This window comes from Carettochelys insculpta, chromosome 4 (assembly GCF_033958435.1).
Source record: "Carettochelys insculpta isolate YL-2023 chromosome 4, ASM3395843v1, whole genome shotgun sequence".
Lineage (NCBI taxonomy): Eukaryota > Metazoa > Chordata > Testudines > Carettochelyidae > Carettochelys > Carettochelys insculpta.
The window spans coordinates 43,268,450-43,289,908 of NC_134140.1; the positions used below are offsets into that span (position 1 = coordinate 43,268,450).

At 36.8% G+C, this 21,459-nt stretch overlaps 1 protein-coding gene across 3 annotated transcripts in view; it reads right to left on the bottom strand.

Annotated features, from left to right (window-relative positions):
• Positions 1-21,459, bottom strand: part of RFC1 (replication factor C subunit 1) — a 62,082-nt gene that overhangs the window by 19,351 nt on the left and 21,272 nt on the right. For 2 of the 3 annotated variants that reach the window (XM_074992614.1, XM_074992616.1), the window contains exons 5-7: positions 5,082-5,287; positions 3,583-3,657; positions 1,384-1,461 (exon numbers count right to left, since the gene is read on the bottom strand). In XM_074992614.1, coding sequence (XP_074848715.1) covers positions 1,384-1,461; positions 3,583-3,657; positions 5,082-5,287 — 359 coding nt within the window. The remainder of the gene's footprint in view (positions 1-1,383; positions 1,462-3,582; positions 3,658-5,081; positions 5,288-21,459) is intronic. The other variant, XM_074992615.1, reaches the window with a different exon arrangement.

Genomic DNA, 21,459 nt, shown 5'->3' on the forward strand with positions numbered 1-21,459 from the left:
AGTCTACCAATCTAGGCTGAATTTAAAGTGGGGAGTCACATGTGACAAGAAACTTGTAAAAGGATACTCAGACCCTAAACCAGCAATGGGCAACCATGAATGGTGACTGAGCTGCATGAGTGGCCCTCCACCTCAATGGGCAGCAGCAGCCTATGCCCCACTGGGGTTCCACCTGTGACCCGATGGCTCCCCATTTGACTCCCCCATGCACCTCTTGCACACTGGGGCATTGGAGCCTCACACTTACTTGCTCCTACCTCCCCCCCTGAGCACTTTCAGAGTGCTGCAAACAGCTGATTGACAGTGTTTCAGCTCTGGGAGGAAGTGGGAGGAGCAGAGACATAGGGCAAAAGAGGCAATTCACACACTCCACAAGTGCTGGGAAGGAGAACAACATTTGGGCCCGTGATGCAAAAACAGCCAGGTGGGGGAGGGGGCAGACGGGAGGTCCATGGGCCACATGTGGCCTACAGGTTGGCCACCACTGACTCAAACCTTTCAGTCATCTAAGACTCAGTCTCAATAAGATTTTGCTACATTATTGTCTATCGAATTCCTCCATTGTCCTAGCTACCACTTCCCCAAGACACAAATTTACTACACTGACAGGAGAACCACTCTCATCCCTGTAGTGAGGGTCTGCACTAAGACGCTATAGCAGTGCAGCTGCATCTATGTCATTGCAGCAGCTTACATGTAGATACCGCCAACAACACTATCTTGTAAGATTTCACATCTTAACAGAGAAATTAGGCCACAAGGAGGTTCACAACAACAAACAGACAACTGAATAATGAGTTACACTGGCTAGATTTCTAATTCTGAAGATACACAGAGAACTGCAATGACCATCTTCTAGTGGGTCCGATCTTTTTTTCCACTAAAGTACTATTTATTAAAATCCTACTTTGTAAGACAATACAAGGTGAGAGCATATAATTATCGCCTGATTTACTGTTTAGTGGTGGTGTAAATCTCAGGAGTTGGCATGCTAGACAGCCACGTGCAAAGCTACAATTTTGACAAAGGTGAAGAATTCTACTAGTAAAGAGGCTAGTAAGATTTGTTCTGATGCACTCACTAGCAGCCAACAGGGCGCAGTGATAGTTTCAATGCAAGCAGACAGCCTACTCAACTACCGGCAAAAAGCAGGACGTTACTGATGCTATGAGATGATGGCACTATGAGACTACAGGAAGGACAAGCTGCATGACCTTTACAATCCCATAACAATGTTTCTTGCAAGAATGCCTTCCTGTGGATCTCCATAACAGACATACGTGGTCAAATATGTAATTAAAAAAAACCACAATGCCATACATCATGACAAGAACATTTTAAAGATGTTTTAATTTTTAAAACAAATCTTATTAAAAAATTAACCTTTTTTTTCTTTGGCGTTTCATCCAACATGGCCAGAGTTCTGGCAAATTCTTCATCTTCATGCAGCTGTCTCTCTAGCTGTGGGGGGGGGGAAAAAAAAAAGGAAGAATATCCAAGGTTGTTTTTCTTTCCCCCGCCACCAAGAATTAAATGGAAGATTGGCTGTTTATAAAATGCTACCGCCTATTGTTCCAAGAGCAAAAATTCACAAGATACATGGACAAAGACAACAGGCAGTGTAAATTAACCACCCCACTAAGAGGGAATCCTGATGCCCTTGATTTCTCCAGGTACTACTACTTTTCCCCAAGTGCAGCGCTGGTATTCAACACCATGAAAGGTTATCTGTAATGCAATCAACGCACTATACTAAAAGACAAGCTATCAAGATACTGAGGAACAGACTTGTGCAGTCCCATTATTAATAAAACCTTCTGTTCCTTGGAGTACTTAAATTATGGGGCTATCTTCTTAATGCTTTAAACAACTAAAATCTAAAAGGAAGTCAGAATCTCTCAACTTCCAACCTGCTAGCGGGGAACTCCCTGCTAGTTTCAGAGATCTTCTTTTAGAACTGGTGTCAGAAAAAACTGTTCTTTTTAGCATATGCCCATTAGGAAAGTGGTCATCTTAATGCCAGTTTGCTTATTCAGGAGATTGCAGATTTTTACAAACACAATTTCAACAAAAATGATTTCCTCCCCCGCCTTTTTATTTATTTTTTTTTTAAAAAAGCCAGGTCCACACATTTTCTATTACTTAAAATTTGTACCAAATAAAAACAAAGTCTAGTTAGTTTTTTTGTTCATTTGCTCTTAACACAACAACAATCATCTACAACGGTGACAGGCATCCTCATTATCTAATATTGTGCCTTAGGGAAGAAAATTGTTCTTCCTGACTAGGGTATTTATTGATAATAGACATAATCCACATTACAAGTCAAATCCTTTTGCAACAGCAAGTAAACTGCCTTAATCTAAGCTCAAACATGCCTTCCTGCATGATTCAAACAGATAACTTCATAAATCCTAGAACACCACAGGCACTATTTTCTATGTAACCATAACACTGGCTCTACACTGAAGCTGATGAACGACATCTATCTTTCCTGCTTACAGCACAAATAAAAAGAGACAATAGTATGATCAATGTAAATGAGGCATTTAAGGCAAAGATACACAAGAGTAACAGAAATGCTCTGCTGATGAGCACCCCCATTCCCTTACGCATACTACATCAGGGATTTGAAGAAAACGTGTATGTTTTTTCTTAAACACAGAAGATTTATTTCATATTAAAAGTTAACCCTATCAGAAGAAATTTATTTCTAGTAAGGTTAAAGAGGATGTATTATTTGTAAATGTATATAAACATTTATTTCACAGAGGCTTATGCATCTCACAATTTCATGCTCCTCTATTAAGCAAAAATTAGCCAATCTGCCCTTCAAAGAAGAAAACATACATTCATTTAGACCAGGCGTGTCCAACCTGTGGCCCGCGGGCCACATGCGTCCCTGGACAGCTAGTAATGCAGCCCCACAAGATTGTAAACTTTTAACATTATTATGTGATTTATATACATTAACTATATTATATATTTTATATGCGGCCCAAGACAATTCCTCTTCACTCAATGCGGCCCAGGCAAGCCAAAAGGTTGGACACCCATGATTTAGACATATATTGGGGGAAGCATACAAGACAATCATCTGGTGTTTCTAACGTTAACTACAGTACCAAGGCATAAGAATAATATAAATTTCTAGGTGTGTGTGGCGATCAAGAGACCATCAAACGCAATGGTCATGGATGGCAGTGGGTTTTTTTTGAGATGGGAGTATGCTGTTCAGAGCGAGAGAGAAGTAAAAAAATGGCAATGAAGAGCCAGTTGAAAGGGAGGGATTAGTAGAGAGGGTAGGGCATAGGAGGGTGATGCAGGGAAGCAGAGATCACAGAGGACTTGATTGGCCCCATTTACAATACTAAAACAACATCCACAAAACAACATTACACATATTAACTTTATTGTTTAAATGTATTTACAACAACAAAATTTCTGTCTTCCCTTTTCAAGCCAGAACAGCAGCAAATTCACGGAATTGCTCAACACAAAGCACGACCCAGCTATTTTGTTATCCAGCAAAGGATTATTTGATTTGGCGGGGGGGGCAGAGCACCAAGGCAATGTGTTTACCTCCGCATCTTCCTCTAACTGCAGTTGCTTAGCAATGGCCTCATCTTCTAGCAATGAATCTTTGCTTTGTGACGACTACATTTCAAAGAATGGAAAACAAAACAAAAACAAAAAACATCAATTCAAGTTGCTACCATTATCTATACAGATACAATGGGATTCAGCTGTATTAGTCATGAAAAGTGTATTTCTCTAGCCTAATCTGGTAACACACCAATACAACCATGCCTGAAGGACTGAAAATGGTAATGAATATTTTATTCTTACCTCATTAATCTAAATCCAGGCCAGGTTAATAGTGGCTCAATGACGTTACCATTCAGAATATCAAGTGAAATTATTAAGTGGCCTCACTTATTTCCCAGCTGATTTCAGTGCACACTATCTATTTTTAACAGGCACCCTTGTTTAGCAAGCTCAGAAGAGAAGTCAATGGTTGAATTCCTACTGGTTCAAACATAATGACAGGGCAATAGAAGGAAGTCTGCACCACCGCCACCGCCTATGTACCCTGTATACATTCTGTCAGTAAAACCAAAACTTTACACTTCATTTCTCTCTGGCTTACTTATGAATTTTCAATTTTAAAGTCAAATAATATTCTAGAAATTCAAACTAATACAATCCTCTATTGTTCTTGATCTTTAATCAAGCATTGCAGACAATACACTAATAGTACAACAAAACTTCCCAGGTAGGACTGGAATTGTGAGGAATCCCTTACTGGATTTTCTCTTTACCCCTGTAAAAAATATGCAGGCGTTGAAGAAAAAAAAAAATAAAAGCTTGTTCTTACTAAGTCCATGTTATAATTTTTTTAAAAAACCTGACAAATGACAGGGAAATGGGACCACCAATAGTTATTTCACATTAAAAACACCATTTGATAAGATTACTCTTTCACAGTTCTTCAGTGTTGGACAGGAAGAGAGGTCAGCAAACTGCTGACCTCCATTTTGCTGGTGTTATGGTAAAACAATTACAAGTTGCAGCTTTAATTTCTCCCATTGGTTAAATCTTGTTTTCCTAGAATTCTAAAATTTGTTTCCTACAATATGATGAAATACTTTAGAAATTTTATTCCTTCTCAAGCGTCAAAACTTATGTTCTAATAATCACTAATTTAACCACATTTTTTAAACTTATATCCTAAGGTTAATGATTGCATAAAAATCTACAAATCAGAACACCTTGCTAAAGTAGTATCTACATATATTAGCACACTAATGGGAAGAACAGCTTAAAAACTACTTTTATACTGAATTATCTTTTTGAAGAGAAAAGTATAATTCAATAATGGTTTTTAGCATTTCTGGTACATCTGGATACATTAGTCAAAATAATATTCATACACTACAACAGCTTTTAAAGCAAGACTTGTCAAGAACAAATGGTTACACAGCTGTTCTCCATTGATGTTAAGCTGTTTGCTAAACCGGATATTTTGATCTGTTATCAAGACCCTGAGAAACTACACAAGGAATATGTTTAATACTCACTTCTTTTCTTTTACTTGCTACCAATTTCTTTTCTGATCGCTGCACACTACCAGTTCCAAAGTAATCGAGTACTGAGGTTGGCGTTAATTTTACTGGTGATAAAGGTTTACTTCTAGCCTGTGGTTTTGCATCCTCCTTTCTTGCTCCTGTTCCATTCTCCCTGGGTTTCTGGGAAGTCTTCTTATTAATGAAGTCATCTTCATCATCTTAACAGGGAAAAATATTTAATCAATCAATACCATGAACAAGTTCATACATAAAATAACTAAGGACAATTATTTAGGGCATGCTTTGTTAATTATAAAAGTGTCAAATGTCTATTAAAAACCACTCAAACCAACACTTACATAAATATAACATTTATAATTATGCACAAACTTGTTACTATCATGTTGTACTCACACAAACTTTTGTCTAATGACCTTTACAATTTATACATCCTTTTACAGAGTGGAACCTAAAAGTAGAGACTTGGCAACAGAATCGCAGTCTCCTGACGCTTTGGCCTCTTCCCTAGGTGAGTTACACCATATTCAAAAACAGCAGGATATTAAGATAAAGGTCTTTTGTAGCATCACCTTTCAGATAGTTACAAAAAATGCCCCAAACATATACTGATTTATTTGCCATGTCAGTACTTACGTAGCCCTCAGAACTTGAGTACCTAAGGATAGCTTATTACAGTCTACAAGTGCCCCATCCAAACCACTTGATATAATTTTAGGATTGTCAGAGGTTGGTACCATTGGCAAGAGAACAAGAAACGCATTGGGGTGTTTAGTCCTGGAAATGTACCAGGCAGCCACTTGAACCGTAAAATCTTTTTTAAAACTTTTGTGCCCATAACAGGCATAACCACCAACTACACCTACCATATATGTTAGCTGTGGCAGCACAATTCACTGACCCTTTCTAGCAAAAGCCCTAAATATTTTACTAATTATATTATCTGTCCCTACAACATCCACAAAAATGATATAGGAATAAGGGGATTTCAAAATTGGTGGGGTCCTGGAGTAGATGAGCTGTGCGGCAGCAAAACGTGGCAACTTCGAAGTGCCACAGGCACCGGCATGCTAATGACATGCTGAATATGCATTTTAGTGCCTCATTAGTATTCTTCAGTCTGGCTATTAGCAAAGCTGTTGCAAAGTTTTTACTAAGTGTAGACATAGCCTAAGTCTCTTAAATCTTTTCTTTGATTTGTGTTCATGACCACCTCAGATTCAGGAATTAAAATATCACTGTAAGGATTCTTTGAATATCTGCCTATTGGAGGACTATTAGAAAACTTTGAGCTATGAGAACAACTGGTTCCAATAGTTTCTTGTGAACTGAAACAGAAGATGTTTAAAAATTGTAAGGACATAACAGGTTTTATTATTTTCACAAAAAGAGCTCTTTAAGAGGAAAGGAAGACCAATGCCTCGCTCTATTTTCGTGGTCAGTGAAAAGACTCCCAAACTATTTCAATGGATTTTAGATCAGACTTCCTTGTTTACTATTAATATCCAGCAGATACACGCATCAAAGAGCATAACAGCCGCCATATTGGGTCAGACTAAAGGTCCATCTAGCCCAGTATCCTGTCTCCTGACAATGGCCATCGCTAGGTGTCTAAGAAGAACGAACATCAAGTGGTCTCTACCATGTTACTCATTTCCAGCTTCTGACAAACAGAGGGTAGGGCCATCATTGCTACCCATTCTGACTGACAGCCATTTATGAACACAGACTGCATGAATTTATCTAACACCACAGCCAACAGGATTATATAACTAAAATAAATCCAACACTACATACTACGCCAAATGACCAGATGAAGATGCAAGTTCAAACACGGCAGGGTTTAATTTTTTGTTTTAAACAGATGTTTTTATGGTGAATTATTCCCACAGGCTTTCCAAATTGAGGGATTTGAATTAAAAGACAAAAGTGTCTGTCTCCTGCCAGAGGAAACATCGGGAGGGTATAAAGAACAGATGCAAAAAGGTCAAAAAATAAATGAAAGGAAGATATGAATGGAGCAGTTAGCTTGAGGTTAAGTGAAGAAAAAAAAATTCAATGATTTGATAAAAGCAGAACTGCATGCAAAGACCTGAAGCCTCCTGTGTGTATCCGTACCTGAAGGCTAGCTTTACATTTGTCAAAGTTGGTGTTTATACAGCTTTCCTTGGGATACTGTACTGCAAAGGGAAATGTTTCTAATATTCAGCTTCATGCTCAGCCTCAGTTGTACTTCCCTTAGTTTTATTTAGGGCTGAAACAATGAAAACACATGTTCACAGAAATTTTCACACAAAAATGTTTGTTTTCCAACCAGCTCTAATTGTATCTCAATACTTCTAGTTATATACAGCTATAAATAATTCTTTGTTGCCTTCCTAAGGGTACATTGTCCCACATAATTTTCACTGGAAAGTGGGTATGTGCTTGTTAGAGCTATACAGTTTTCTGTCCTCTTTACCACATATGGGGTTTTAGTTCTTTTTAGGTTTAAAGTTTCTTCCTCCTTCCTCACACCACACAACAGAAGCAGATACTGTCAGCATACAGGACATGAGATAGAAGATTTCTGCTACTGAATGTGGTATACAAAGGACACCTCAAATGGGCAGGCTGATTGTTATTCCGGACTATAAGATACGCTTATGAAGGTAGGAACTAGCTTATCAGTGCTACACCAAAAAAAAAAAAAAAAAAAAAAAAAAAAAGCAGCACAGAATGCCTCAAGACGATCTAGTTCACCAGTGAAACATTTCTGTATTTGATTTGGTTGATTGCTCTGAGGGCCAAAGAAAGAAATCAACCCTGGGTTGCAGAAACAAAGTCCTTCCACTATACTAAGATTTTTTTTCAATACAATATATTTTCTTTAGGCAACAATACATCTCCTAAAGCCATTAAGCTCAATTTAACCAAGTATAACATATCCGGGAGATTTGTCTCTTATATGCTTTATGCTCCTAAATTGCCCTAGTTTAATATCTTAATATTAGACTGCTTGTTTTACAAACCTAATTTTAGCATTATTTCCACATCTTACAATTTTTCAGTTCAACGTGAAATTGAATTTCCAGGGGGAAAATTGTGCATCTTATTAAAATTAAGTTAATGGACATAACTACATTAATTGGTTTCTGGTTTAAAAAAACACCACAAATTGCCTTCTACTTTTTAAATGTCAGCAATGTAATAGATCTGGGTCCTCACTTTTTCAGACTGTTACCAGTAGAGAAAGTCATTATTGCAACTATTTTTACAACTTAAAAAATAAACACAGGATATTGCTTTTTGATGGATAGATCAGTGTAAAAGGATAAATATGATGAAGTTTAATTAAAAAGGATGTTGATTTTTGAGGTTGGATTTATAATGTGAGCGCTTTAGGTATGTGTGGTAATTAAAGCAAGACACTAATTATGCCCTTGCTAGGAAAGGCAGTATTAAATTTACTGAGTGAAAACTGGGTATGCCAAGAACAAACAGCACATTTATGGGCTACTGAGGGTTACAACCTCAGAACAGTCATTTCCAAAATGTAAATGTGGGGAGAAGGCCGAACGAAAACATAAAAGTACCTGTGCAGAGGCAAATAAATCACAATGTTTGTAATCTAGTTAGTTTTCTTTTCAGAAGCAATCGTACCACTGAATGTTCAAACACAGATTCAGAATTAGGAAGTGGCAAATAGTCATATGGTGCCCTCAACCACACTGTTTTGAGAGGAATGATCACACATATTTTCCATTTTTATTCACCTCCACATACTTTGTTCACTATGTAATCAATACTTGTTTATCAGAACAAAAACAATATTTTAAATAGCTGCTGAAATAGATTGTGGTGCAGAGCTGTTTATTTTATGAAAATTTCCTCCACCTACAGGAAGAAAAAAGGTCTTGTGAATAACACACTGGACTGGAAATTAACAGATACAGACTATTATTAACTATTGACATTAATTACAAGCCACAGTCATGGACTGGGTAGACTCCCCTGTGCTAGGCACAGTAGAACAGAAGAAAAGCATCACTGAGTTTACAATCATATGTAATTCAAATTCTGGCTTGGTCTCAAACTTCCAGGATAACCTTGAGTAAATTATCTCATTTCCCAATTGGTATTATTGATTATTCTTTCCTGCTCCCTTTCGAATTTTCTCTTTAGAGCGTAAGCAATCTGAGGCAAGGAAATTATTATACATTTGTACTGTATTTGGCCCTGATCTCAGCCAGGATCTCCACGTGTTATAATATTGCAAATAAACCAATAATTATTTAATAAGGTAGCATTACTCTAAACCAGACAGGCACATGGCTAAATAAAACCTTCTAAATAGGTCCAAATAACATAGCATAAATTCTTTGGTTATTAAGATTGTATTATGTGTACATAATTATAGTGTTTTGAACATACTAATTTGAAGCTAACTTTTAATGTTCTCTATAAATATTAATCATCATCACAAGGTTATTTGAAACAGGTCTTAAAAGTCCAGTTATGCACCAGAGTCCTATTGTGCTAGGCACTGTATAAACACATGAGTCCCTGTCCAAATTAGTTTACAGTCTAAGATGATGTACTGTGGTGGCTAAAAGTGGTTTATCCTTACATCTTATTGGTTCGTTGGTTTATATGGAGAGAAGTCATTTTATTTTGCTGTAATTATTTTAGAATCAGACTGATTCATAGTTTATATACACTTTGTACGTTAAGGCTATATTTATTAATATTTTTGTAGCTTTTCAATGTTCTCCTTTTACAAAGTTATATTTAAAACCACTAAGGTTTTAAACTGAATAAACTCCAGGCAAGCAAGCCATCAAATTTTTTTGGTATTTGCTTCTTAAATTTTAAAAACTGAAACTGTAAATCATGTGAAAGAAAAATAAATTTAAAAACCAGATGCCAATATTTGACGAGGGAAATATCACTTTCCCCACTATTCACCTCATTTCAAGAGACTGAAGTGATCCAGTGTAAATCTAAGCTTCAAATATCAGCCTTTATAATCCTCTAGATGTTTCATTTTTAGTTTCTCAACATGCAATTTGATTCTAAATGCACTACAAACACAGACTTTAAACCAACACTGTTAAAGCTTCCGCCTAAAGTAAAATGTCAAAGGCTCCATGTCATGACAAAAATATAAAAAGCTACCAACTGCCAAGCTACTCAAATTTCAATCCTATGTTACCACTTTAGTGGAGAAGTTAAACATAATTGATCAAAGGAGATTCTCTTTCTTGATCACACTCCATCAGGGAGAGGGACACTCCAGTCCTGGAACCCTTAAAATACCCAATAAATCCAGTGGGGATAATCATGTAAGAACTCATCTAAGTAAGCTTTTCAGGATCAGACCCAAAATCTAGAGCAATTACATGTCTTAAACATGACTTTTATACAATTTAGAGGATTGAAATAAACTTTTTATTCATTTTAAACCAAAACACACCAAATATCAATAGTCTTGACAATTTTTCTTCTCTTAAATTTTTGCTAAAATAGGTTTCCAAACCACTGATTATTTTAAAGTATGTATCCCTTCTCTCCAGAAATGCCATAATTAATATAGCTTTATTCAAATGAGAAATTGATACTTCTGTGCAAACAAGCTTCTGAATTCGTGTTAATATCATATATCCTATCAAAATCAGCAGTCCATTAAATAAGAGGATTATTATTCGCAACTGATTTTATTAACGTGTACCAAAGTCATTTTTAGCCTAAGATAAAATTCTAAGTTACTGAATCCTTCCCACACTATCAAATGTCACAAAATGGATATTTTATAAAAACAGTGCTATTCCTATTACTGATCAAAATTTTAAAGTACTTGAAAAAAGTCGGCAAATATAATTTTATCTATTTCAGGTATTGCTAAGTTAGTCTTCATTGTATTACAGGCTAATAAGTGGCTGTGCATGTGTATTACTTCAAGGTATCAAGAGTTCCATTGATGTAATAATGAAACATCATCTCTCAACATATAAAAAAAGGATTATATGTTATCATTAAAGAGAACTATTGTTTAGCTTTACAAGCTATTTCTGTTTTTATTTAAATATAAATAAGAATGTGTTGAATTCCTCTCTCCTGAACCTTAATACTATTAGAAGATTTAAAGAAAAATCTTACATTTAATGCAGAAAACAGGAGAACTCAGTCTTGTTCTGATACCACAGCAGCAAGCTGTAACCTGATTATGCAATGTTTTACAACTTTAATAACAAAATATGAAAAAGGTGCTCAGTAGACAGTACACAGACCTGGAATCAGACTTAGCACATGCCTTAGGCACTTGCTTCATGATATCAGTTCATATTATTTTGAATCAAATATATTTTGCACTGTTTTATGCAATTATGGGAGAGAAGACTAATGAGAATTACTATTTAACAAGAGCTCCCAATTTATCAATAGCAGAAAATTTGGAGAAGTCTTGTAATCAATCATCCAACAGAAATAGTAAAGAAACTGAATTTTTAGGACACTGAGGTCTTCACTATACAATCTGCATTCAAAAAGAAACTACACACCTAGCTACACACTCCATATCCCAAGTTCTCTACACTTATGTGATCACACACCAGGCTCTGGAGATCCTTATCCATATGAGGGTGTCTGGACCCCTTAGCCTGCCCCCCAACCCCCACCAGAGATGAAACAGAATGGAGAGAGGGATTCCTGAAAGTAACACAAATTAAAGTATCTTAGAATCAGGGAATACAATGTTAAGGTACATGGGTTCCCCCACACAGAGTGGATTAGGCTGAAGAAGATCCCCTACTGCTGGGAGCACGGAGGCTCACTAGGTGTTCAGCTCAGGCCACCTAACCAAATTGTGCATACCCTAGAAGGCAGCTGCCTCTGATGTTAGATTTACACAGCAAGTAGCAACTTCTTACATGTCAATTGCTTCTACAATGCTAACTACTGGCTTAATGGAAGGTGAGCTGAAAACGGCGGGGATGGAAAACAAATGTCAGTCTTGTCACAGCTTCATGAAATTACTGTAGCCCCTATATAATAAAACTGACAAGATTTTAGGACTTAGATCATGCCTGTGATTTCTCTCAATGGCCACCTAAGCAATTACACATCACAAAACATTTTAAAGCATATCCATTATCCCCCAAAGCAGGAAGGAGAAGCAGCTCCTAGCAACCATGTTTCTCCACTGGAACAGAATGGACTACTAGACGAACCCTGTCTCTGCCACTGGCCTGCTGAGGGATGTTAGTCAAGTCACTTTACCTCTGTCTCAAATTCTCAATCTGTAAAATGGGGAGAGAAACGTTAATGACCCAATACACAATCACATTCTGCCTTTGCAGAAGGATTGTAATGTTCAAAGAACAGGGTACAGGACAACTACAGCAGTGACTCTAATATCTATTCTTTGAGTCAAAACTTGTGTTTAGGTGAGCTGTACTAAACAGGTACTACCTTCATGTGTTCTACACTTAAACACTCAGCCTAATTCCCCAGATCAACCACATTCTTGCTAAACCTGAAAACTTCACCTTGTCCACCTTTTATAACCTATTCACTTACACTGAAGGATTCCATCTAAAACTATAGTTTCTTTTACCATTCACTAAACCCAATCATATCCCATCTCACACTGCTGACAATCCCCATGTCAAAATAACTCCTATGCTCTGCTGGTATTAAACCTACAGAATTCAGCACCGAAATGAGATATTGAATCCCTCCAACTACACTTGCACCTCTTGCCTTTGCTTACATGCATGGTTGACAAAGACTCTCACAGAAGGCCTGCCTCCTCCCACAGTTCTTCACATCACAATTAAAAACCTGCCAAAGCACTCCAACTAATCCCTCCACCATGGAAAACAGCTATACCTAGAACAGTGAATACCACATCTGAAGCAGATATTACCTACTCCAGGGTGGCACAGTGAAGCTGTGTGAGCGTGTACCTTTACTTCCGTTTCCTGATTTTCAGGAACTGATATTTGAAACACTTAACTCTTCATTTTGTTCCTGATTGTCAGAAGTCTAAGCATCAATGTACTTCATGTTCTGGGAAGAAAACAGAGAATCTACAGGCAATTGTACTTTTGCATTAAAGATGTGTTAATATGTTCAAAGTAGCATCAAGCAGCAATTTCCTGCATTCCAATATTAAAAAAAAAGCTTATGCTACTAAGAGTCTATTATATCCTGAACTCTCATGAAGTAGTAATCTAAGAAGTTTATGTATGTCTTGAAAAATTTATAAATTCGTAGCAAAGTCAGAGATAAGAATGGAAAATATATATGATTTAAATATAATCAAAACACAAAATCCAAAGCACACTACTGCATATTATCAACTAGCTTGTGCTATTTCTACCATCCCCCATCAATTAGCGACAGCTGTACAAAATTTATAGCGGAAGTGTTTGCTAATGAACCATTATCTCCCTAATGAGGGCATCAAAGCACATGACATCGATCAGATAAATACCATACGCTTCATTTAACAATTCAAAGATCATCCATGTAAATACTTGAAAAAACATAACCGAGTCTCAACATTTTCCAAACAAGGGGGACCAGGGAGGGTGTGGTGGATGGGAGGAGAGAAAGAAAGCATTAATAATAGCTAGAAACACTGGGTCACAAAAATTCTTAAAAATCCTACATTTCCCTTCCAGAAAAAATATACAGAGATGAACTAACTTGAGAGTCTTGTTTCATAAGTTAAGAAATAAAATGAAAAAATTTAAGATGCATACAAGTTGAACTTCTCTAGTTCAGCACCCTCAGGACTTGACCAGTGCTGAACGAAAAAAATATACCAGACCATGGAAGGTCAATATTGCTTAGTAGCATTACAAACACTTCCACTGCTTACCTGGCTTACAGAAAACTTCTAAAGGGTAAGTGACAACTAAACAACAGCTCAGAACACTGAGATCAGAACTGGTGTCTAAACAAACTTTATGGGACCACACAGGAAACTTGACCACACCCACCATAAGTGGTCGTTAGGGTAACTAAAATCATGCTGGATTACAGATGTTGCTGGAAGAGAGCGTGCTGGACTACAGAGGTTCAATTTGCATTATAAGATATGGAAGAATATTCTTTACAAATCTTAGAATGATATCCTATGACTCTTAATATTATGGCTTAACTAAAATTGCAGAGCTAAGGAAGAAAAACTAACAGCAACTACGTAACTTAAAATGAATCTTAAAAAAATTATAACATTTCGACATGAAGTAACTGTAGCATCCTTTAAAAAAACTGATTTTGTGGTTGCGAGGTGAATGAGCAGGAAGAAACCTAAAAAGCTTTACTGACACCTATGTCATCTAAAAAAAAAAAAAAAAAAATTAAAAAACCCCACCCTCAAAAAACAAAACACTCCCCCCCTCCCAAAAAAAACCCTCTAAAAATCCCAAAGACAAAAAACCAAAAGCAGAAGCCCACAAGCAGACACAGGTAAGTGCCAACTCCTTCATTTGCACATGAAAACACCATAGTTCCTATTCCAGTTACAAAGCCTAATAAACAGGCCACCATATTCTGCATATCTTGAAATAAGAGCACAGAATGTAAGATGTACCCCATTGCAAGCAGGTATGGTCAGAAGACCACAAATTAATTTCTGCTTGATCACAGGAACATGATTCCAGGGGTTAACTCCCTATTCTTGGTTAAGTCTAACATGTTTGATCCAGTTCGTTGGTTGATTTCACTTTGCTTCCTTAGATTTTCTTCCCCTAGCATCCTTCTCAGTCATAAAGGCTATGTCTACACTACCACCTTCCTTTGAAGGAAGGATGGTAATTAGAGCGTTGGGAGTTTACTAATGAAGTGCTGCCGTGCATAGGCAGCACTTCATTAAGCAAATTGCCCCCCCGCGGCAACTCGGAAGTTTAAAACTTCGAAGTACTGGCATGCGTCTAGCCACAGCGCACCCCCCCAGTACTTCAAAGTTCCAGGGCAACTTCATTACTAAACTCCCAACACATCCTTCCTTCAAAGGAAGGTGGTAGCATAGACAGCCAAAGAGTCTTAAATTCCATCTTTGACAAGCAAAAGCAGGCAACATTTTTCCATGGGAACTAGAAGCACTGTTCCGTTCTTACCATTTTAACTTATTGCTTGCTGATTTTCTCAGCTTTAAGGGGAGAGAGTGGGCTAAAATGATCATTTCTCTGTCTTTCCAATTTTCCTACAGGAAAACACAAGTTATTGCTGGAAAGCAATAACTAATCTACAAATGTTTTTGTTTGCACATACTAGCTGAATGACAATTTGAAAATCTACAAAGGGTCTCCATCACATTAGTGCAGGTTAAAGACTGAACTCAATGGGACAGGTACTATCTTTCAGCTCATACTCACTGCCACAGTTATACTGGAATAACTCATGTGAGAGTGACCACACTGCAACACACACTAGCTATGCTGTGTACTTAGTACAATTGCTATTTGCCACACACCAGAGTTAGCTAACACATGTTGGGTAACCCAGGTTAAAACAGTAGCTTGAGTTGAACATGATATTTTTTAGCAGGGAGGGAAATATAGGCATACATATTAGCCCATAATAAATTCCCAGAATGCCTTCTTTTCATATTAAGCTTTATAGTGGGTAAACTTTGTATAACCTCTTCAGACCACCTCAAAAGTCCATAGAGCCATGGGTCACTTCCCACTTTTAAGGCCCCAAGCCATAATAAAAATTAAAAATGACGACTCATGAAAACAAAATAAGGTACCAAAAAGAGAGAGAACTTGATTTTTTTTTTTTTTTAAATTTAACAAATGCTTTTCTAGCTTTTTCTGCACAAATGCACTAATTATTGAAGGGATGTGCTAAAAACAAGTGGCAACACTTATCAAATGCCAAAAACTTAAGTGTATAAAATTTGAGGCCCCCTTTGAGCTTGAAGCCAAAGCCAAATGGCCCTCTTGACCCCACCCCTGATTGTCCCTGAACTTTTATCTTCTGCATCTGTAGAATGTCACAATGTATATTCAACTGAGGCTTGCCAAATACCAACAGTATGGTAGGTACGGCTAGTAAAATGTGCTCAGGATTCTTGGCTGTCTCTGTCTCAGAGGTCTGTAATAATGCAGTAGACTCCTGCACATTTTTATATTTGTTTACAACAGACAGAATTGAGTTAATACTTTGGAACAGATTGAAACTGTTGCATTACCAGTCTCCAGGTTTGGTTCATATATGAACCATCTTTTTTTGCTGATTTATTGGGGTTTAATAAACCAAGCAACCTGACATCTCATCAAATGATACCCCAAACCAAACCACTAATCCTAATGAGTGAAATGATTAGTAGCAAAGAGATTGGATTAGCATCTGATTAGCTGTGCTAACTCAAGAGACATCCTGTAGCTTCATCCCCACTTCATTACTAGCCTCAGTGTCACCCACACTTAACCTTCAACCCATCCCCAAGCCAACTGGCTTCAGTTTGGCCACCACTTTGTTCAAGCTAGGGATTGTGTGTGGACCGGAATCTTGCAATACTCAGTACCAGGTGATATCTTAAGCTAACACTGCACTGAAGACAAGCCTAGCTCTGTAGTGCAGCTCTTATATTGAACAGGAATTCCTAAGTGCTAATGCAATACAAATAATAGATTCTACTGCAAAATAATAGTGCAGATGCAAAAATGTCTTTGAATTTTGCTTTTCCCCAACAGAGACGGGAATTATATACTACTTTTAGAACAGCAGCGCATGTTCTGTCTTCATAAATATACTGTTTAAGCAGAAATTTTAACAAAATTAAAAAAGGCATGAAAAAGCAAACAAAAGTCAGCAGTGAATAATAGGACAATTCTAGGTAGTGTAGCAAAATAATTAATTTTGGATCAGTGAATTAACATACTAATTTTTTCAATCATCAAGTGTGCATGTAAGAAAGAAAACATGTTATGTAAAGTTATACCTCCACATGTAAAATTCACCTTGCAAGGCTGACCTCAAGTCTGATTACAATGAAATTCAGTAGCCCAAATGCATTCAGCCCAAATTAAAGTATGAACTAGCTAGAGGTTAAAACCAGAGAGACAGCAAGAGTAGCATTGCTTTTGGGAAGTGGGGGGAGACTTGACCTTACACCTTGATTAAGGTAACTTTGTTCTTGCCATATGCAGAGCCAACGGCAAAATTTGTTCTCTTCTCCCTAGAAACTTGTAATACAGCAATACCAGGAAACAAAATATAGTCATACCAAAATCTGACAGCATCTCAGAGTTAAAAGGTAAACTTGCATTATCCATCAAAGAGCAGAGGAATTACCTTAGACAAGTAACGTTTGCTTTCTCAGTCTGTATTGCAACCATTCATTTAGCTAGCAGGATACAAACCCGTCAGTCAAAGTCCTTCAACTGTATTCACACAAATTAAAAAGGGAAAAGTATTCTGAAACTTTAAAAAGAGCATGGACAAGTTAAGAGTGGTGTCCCAGGGCTCTCACACACTATTTGTGGAATTATCTTTCAGACTAAATTTAAATTGGCGGCGGGGGGGGGGGGGGGGGGGGGGGAAGAGAGAGAAAAGAAAGAAAAAAAAAATCCCTCTGCCAGGCAAATGATTAACTACTGAGAATTGTGATAATTCAGTAGCCAATAATATAGAAATGCAAAACTTTGCTGTTACAACATCGCATTTTCAAACACAGCTTTCATCAACAAAAACAAGTTTTCAGAAGGTTCTCATGACTGCTCCATGAAGAAAAAGCAACATTTGTATGTGTACACGTGTGCAAGCTCACAGTTCCTTCTGGCATTTTTAATAGAACAGAGATAAAAAAATCTACTATGAGTTAAACAAACAAACAAACAAAAAAGTCTAACCAAAAGATCCAAAGTATGGAAGATACAATCCAAACTATTTTAGTGACAGTAGTTTCTAAGAAAAGCAGTCTTTGCCTGGTTTTGAAAAAACAAAAACCCGTCACACTATAGCTTTATTAAAATCAAAAATATCTTCCCATTAAGTATTAGAATTAAAATTTTACAGTGACAACCATCCTAGAAATAAAACAGGTAGGACAAAGACAAATTTTAGACAGACACATTGTGACTGCATGTTCTTCTCTCAAAGTGCAGTTTTTAAAGTGTTTTAAACAAAAACACTGAGCTTTTTTAAATGCATTTTAAGTGCACATGAATTATCAGTTGAGAGTATATATTTCACAGGCATTCCACACACAAGATACTTACCCATCCTGACAAGAAGTGTGCACTCATGCTCTCTACTTTGCCTTTAAAATGCGCACAGGAAATTAACTTGCAGAAGTTGTTAATATGAGTAAAATGGAATTTAAAATTTTGGAAAAAAAAAAGATTATGATGATTAATGTGCTACACTGTGTACATATAAATCTTTTTAGTCAGTATGTTATGTTTATATTTTAATTTACATGGACCAAAGGATCAGTGTGGATTGATTTAAATCACCAAAAAAGAAAAATTGTTGATTTTAATCAACTGATACTTGATTCTTTTTCACATATTTCTTCGAACAATGGCACAAATCTCATCAGGCAAAGTGCTGTACTGAGACATAAATTACAACCTCTAAGAGATAACAGGGCACATTCAGGGAAATAGATTAGTGGTATAAGCACTGGCCTGCTAAACTCAGGGTTCTGAGCTCAATACTTGAGAGGGCCATTTGCAGCAAATAGATTTAAAAAAAAAAAAAAAAAATCCCTGTCAGGGATGGTGATAGGTCCAATGATGAGTGCAGGGGACTGGACTCAATGACCTCCCAAGGTCCTTTACAGGTCTATACGATAGGTATGTTTAAAAAAAAAAAATCATTGATTTCTATCTATCCTGCACAGGGGGAATAGGGCAGACCTAGAGCTAAATTACCCAAAATAAGAAACTGACATTTTTACATTTTCTGTGATTTTTATACAACCTTAATTTGTTTGTGTGTGGGCTTTTTTTTGGTTGTGGTTTTGTTTTGGTTTTTTTTTTTAAAAACACATTTCATTCTAAAAACAGATTTAAGTAGCTCAAGGTTTCAAACAGCTACACACAAGGTTTTAGATAGGGTCCATGCAGCTACTGCAAAACGGTCAATTTTCACAATCCTGGTCCTTCAGACATTTCACTTGCAAATAACTTCTAGTTGCTTTTCTCCAACTATGATGCTCTGATTATCCTTGGCTCTCTATATAACAACTAGATGGGTTTATTATTTTAAATGACCAAGCACTTCAACTTTACGCTTTCTGTGAATTCACCTTTTATTAAAGAAACTAGACATAGTAAATTTGTTCATGTTTTCCTAGCAGGACACAGGAAATAAACCTTATCAGGGCCTATGTTCATTTTTCTATTTTCTAAATTCACTTTTTCTTGTAATTCTACAGAGCACCATATTAGACTCATAACAAATATCAACTAGATCAACTATTGAAGTTCAAGTTCTTTAAAGACTAAAAGAGCTGATAGTATTTAATGTCTATCAGATAGGTTATAGGGCTATAATGCAAAGACACACCTCCCCCTGCCCAACTTCCGAATCTCAGAGCTCTGGTCAATTGACAAGCTTGCAAGGGTTGGGCCACAAGACGAAAAACAGCAGAGTGGACATCCACTCTCAGGCTGGAGACTGAGCTCTGAAATCTGGCAAGTGAGGAGAGTCTTCAAGCCCCCTGTTCCCATCCAAGCAAGCATATTTAGACTTGTTTTTAGCCATGCAAGACTGAGTCAAGTGATCCAGGCTCTGAGACTCCATGCCACAGGTTTGCTTGGCAGGGTAGACACACTATACTCACAGGAATACCATTGTATGTGATGGTCTCACAATAATTAACATGTTTGTTTATCTTCAAAACAGCCCCCTGAAATAGAGGAATATTGTTGTTGCCCCCATTTGACAGAACTGAAGCAGAAAGTGTCTTGCCCAAGGTGATGCAGGAAGTCTGGAAATGTGGAGAAACCAAGCCTACCGAATTCAAAGCTTCCACCCTAAACACAAACACTCCATACTCTCCACTAAAATGTCAGAGTTCAAATTCAGTAGTGATTTTATTTTTGTTACAAACCCACAAAACCTTTCTTAAGAAGTATTTTTCAAATGACAAAATCCTTTCCACCCTCAAGTTCCATTACTGTTTCCTAGACTTAATTGGAATTCTATATTAATGTTGTAAAGTACTTGCCTGAAATATTATCTTTGTTGTGCCACCAACACAAATGTAGCTTTTAAACAATAATGTTTTTGCCTCATGTACAAGTATTTTTTGCAAACAAGACAAATCCAGATCTACAGTCTTCTATGTTAACAGTCAGGTGTATATTAAGAGAAGGTGGGGGGGGGAGCACCACCACATACACGACCAACCCCACACAGTTCTCGCCAACTAGCAAACTCTGACGAAATCAGACAAGGTTCAGTGCCACATAATAAAAGGTCATCTTCCACAAATAAAGCTCAAGGTCCCATACTTCATTAAACAGTAAAAAGTAAATGTTATTTAACAGGTACAAGAAGTATTTGGATTTCTCCCAACTTACTGGACTATTTGAAGAGAGATAATGGTTAGCAATGGATGTATTTATAAATAGCTCTTCCCTTTCTTGTTACCTATGAGATTAATTATGTTCTGTTCTTGATAATCAATAATCAAAATTAATGGAGTTTGATTTCACCACGTACACAGCAATGATGAAAAATATTTGTTAAGAGATTAGAAAGGGTAAACCTAACGGTCTGTACAGAACAAAAGTAACTAACATAAATAGAAAAAAGTTAACCATTTAATTAATCCAGTCATTTACTCTTTTCTACAAAACAATGCAACTTAAAATTCATATTAAAGCATTTGTCATACACATCAAATCCCAAAATACAGAGCTAAATAGCAGAAAAAAAACTAACTTCAGGTGATCTTGGGGAGGGGAGCTTAAAGAAGAACGTGAAGGCTATTGCAGACATCTAACTGCTGTAAATAAGATTGACGCACCAGTTGTCATAAGACTGCATGAACAAACAAAAAACAAATCAGATGCTACAGAAGTAGCGAAGAGAACATGTATGACATATGAATGTTTTATAAGCAATGGAAAGAATTTTGAACTAAATGGATTTGGATATCTTTTAGAAAAATATATTTAAATGCAAAAAAGCAGTATCTTGATTACACCAGCAAGAGCAATGACAATTCTGCAATGCTGCTGTCAAAAGGGGGAGGGAAGGACATAGGGGAAAAAAGTAAAAATTCAAAGTATTTTGGGAAAAAGCTCTCAAAGTAGCACAAGATATAAATGTAGTCCAAAGTCCACAGAATGTAAAGCCCATCAAATATAAATTCAAATCATCTTCATCTTGCTACTTGAACAAGATATTTTGGAAA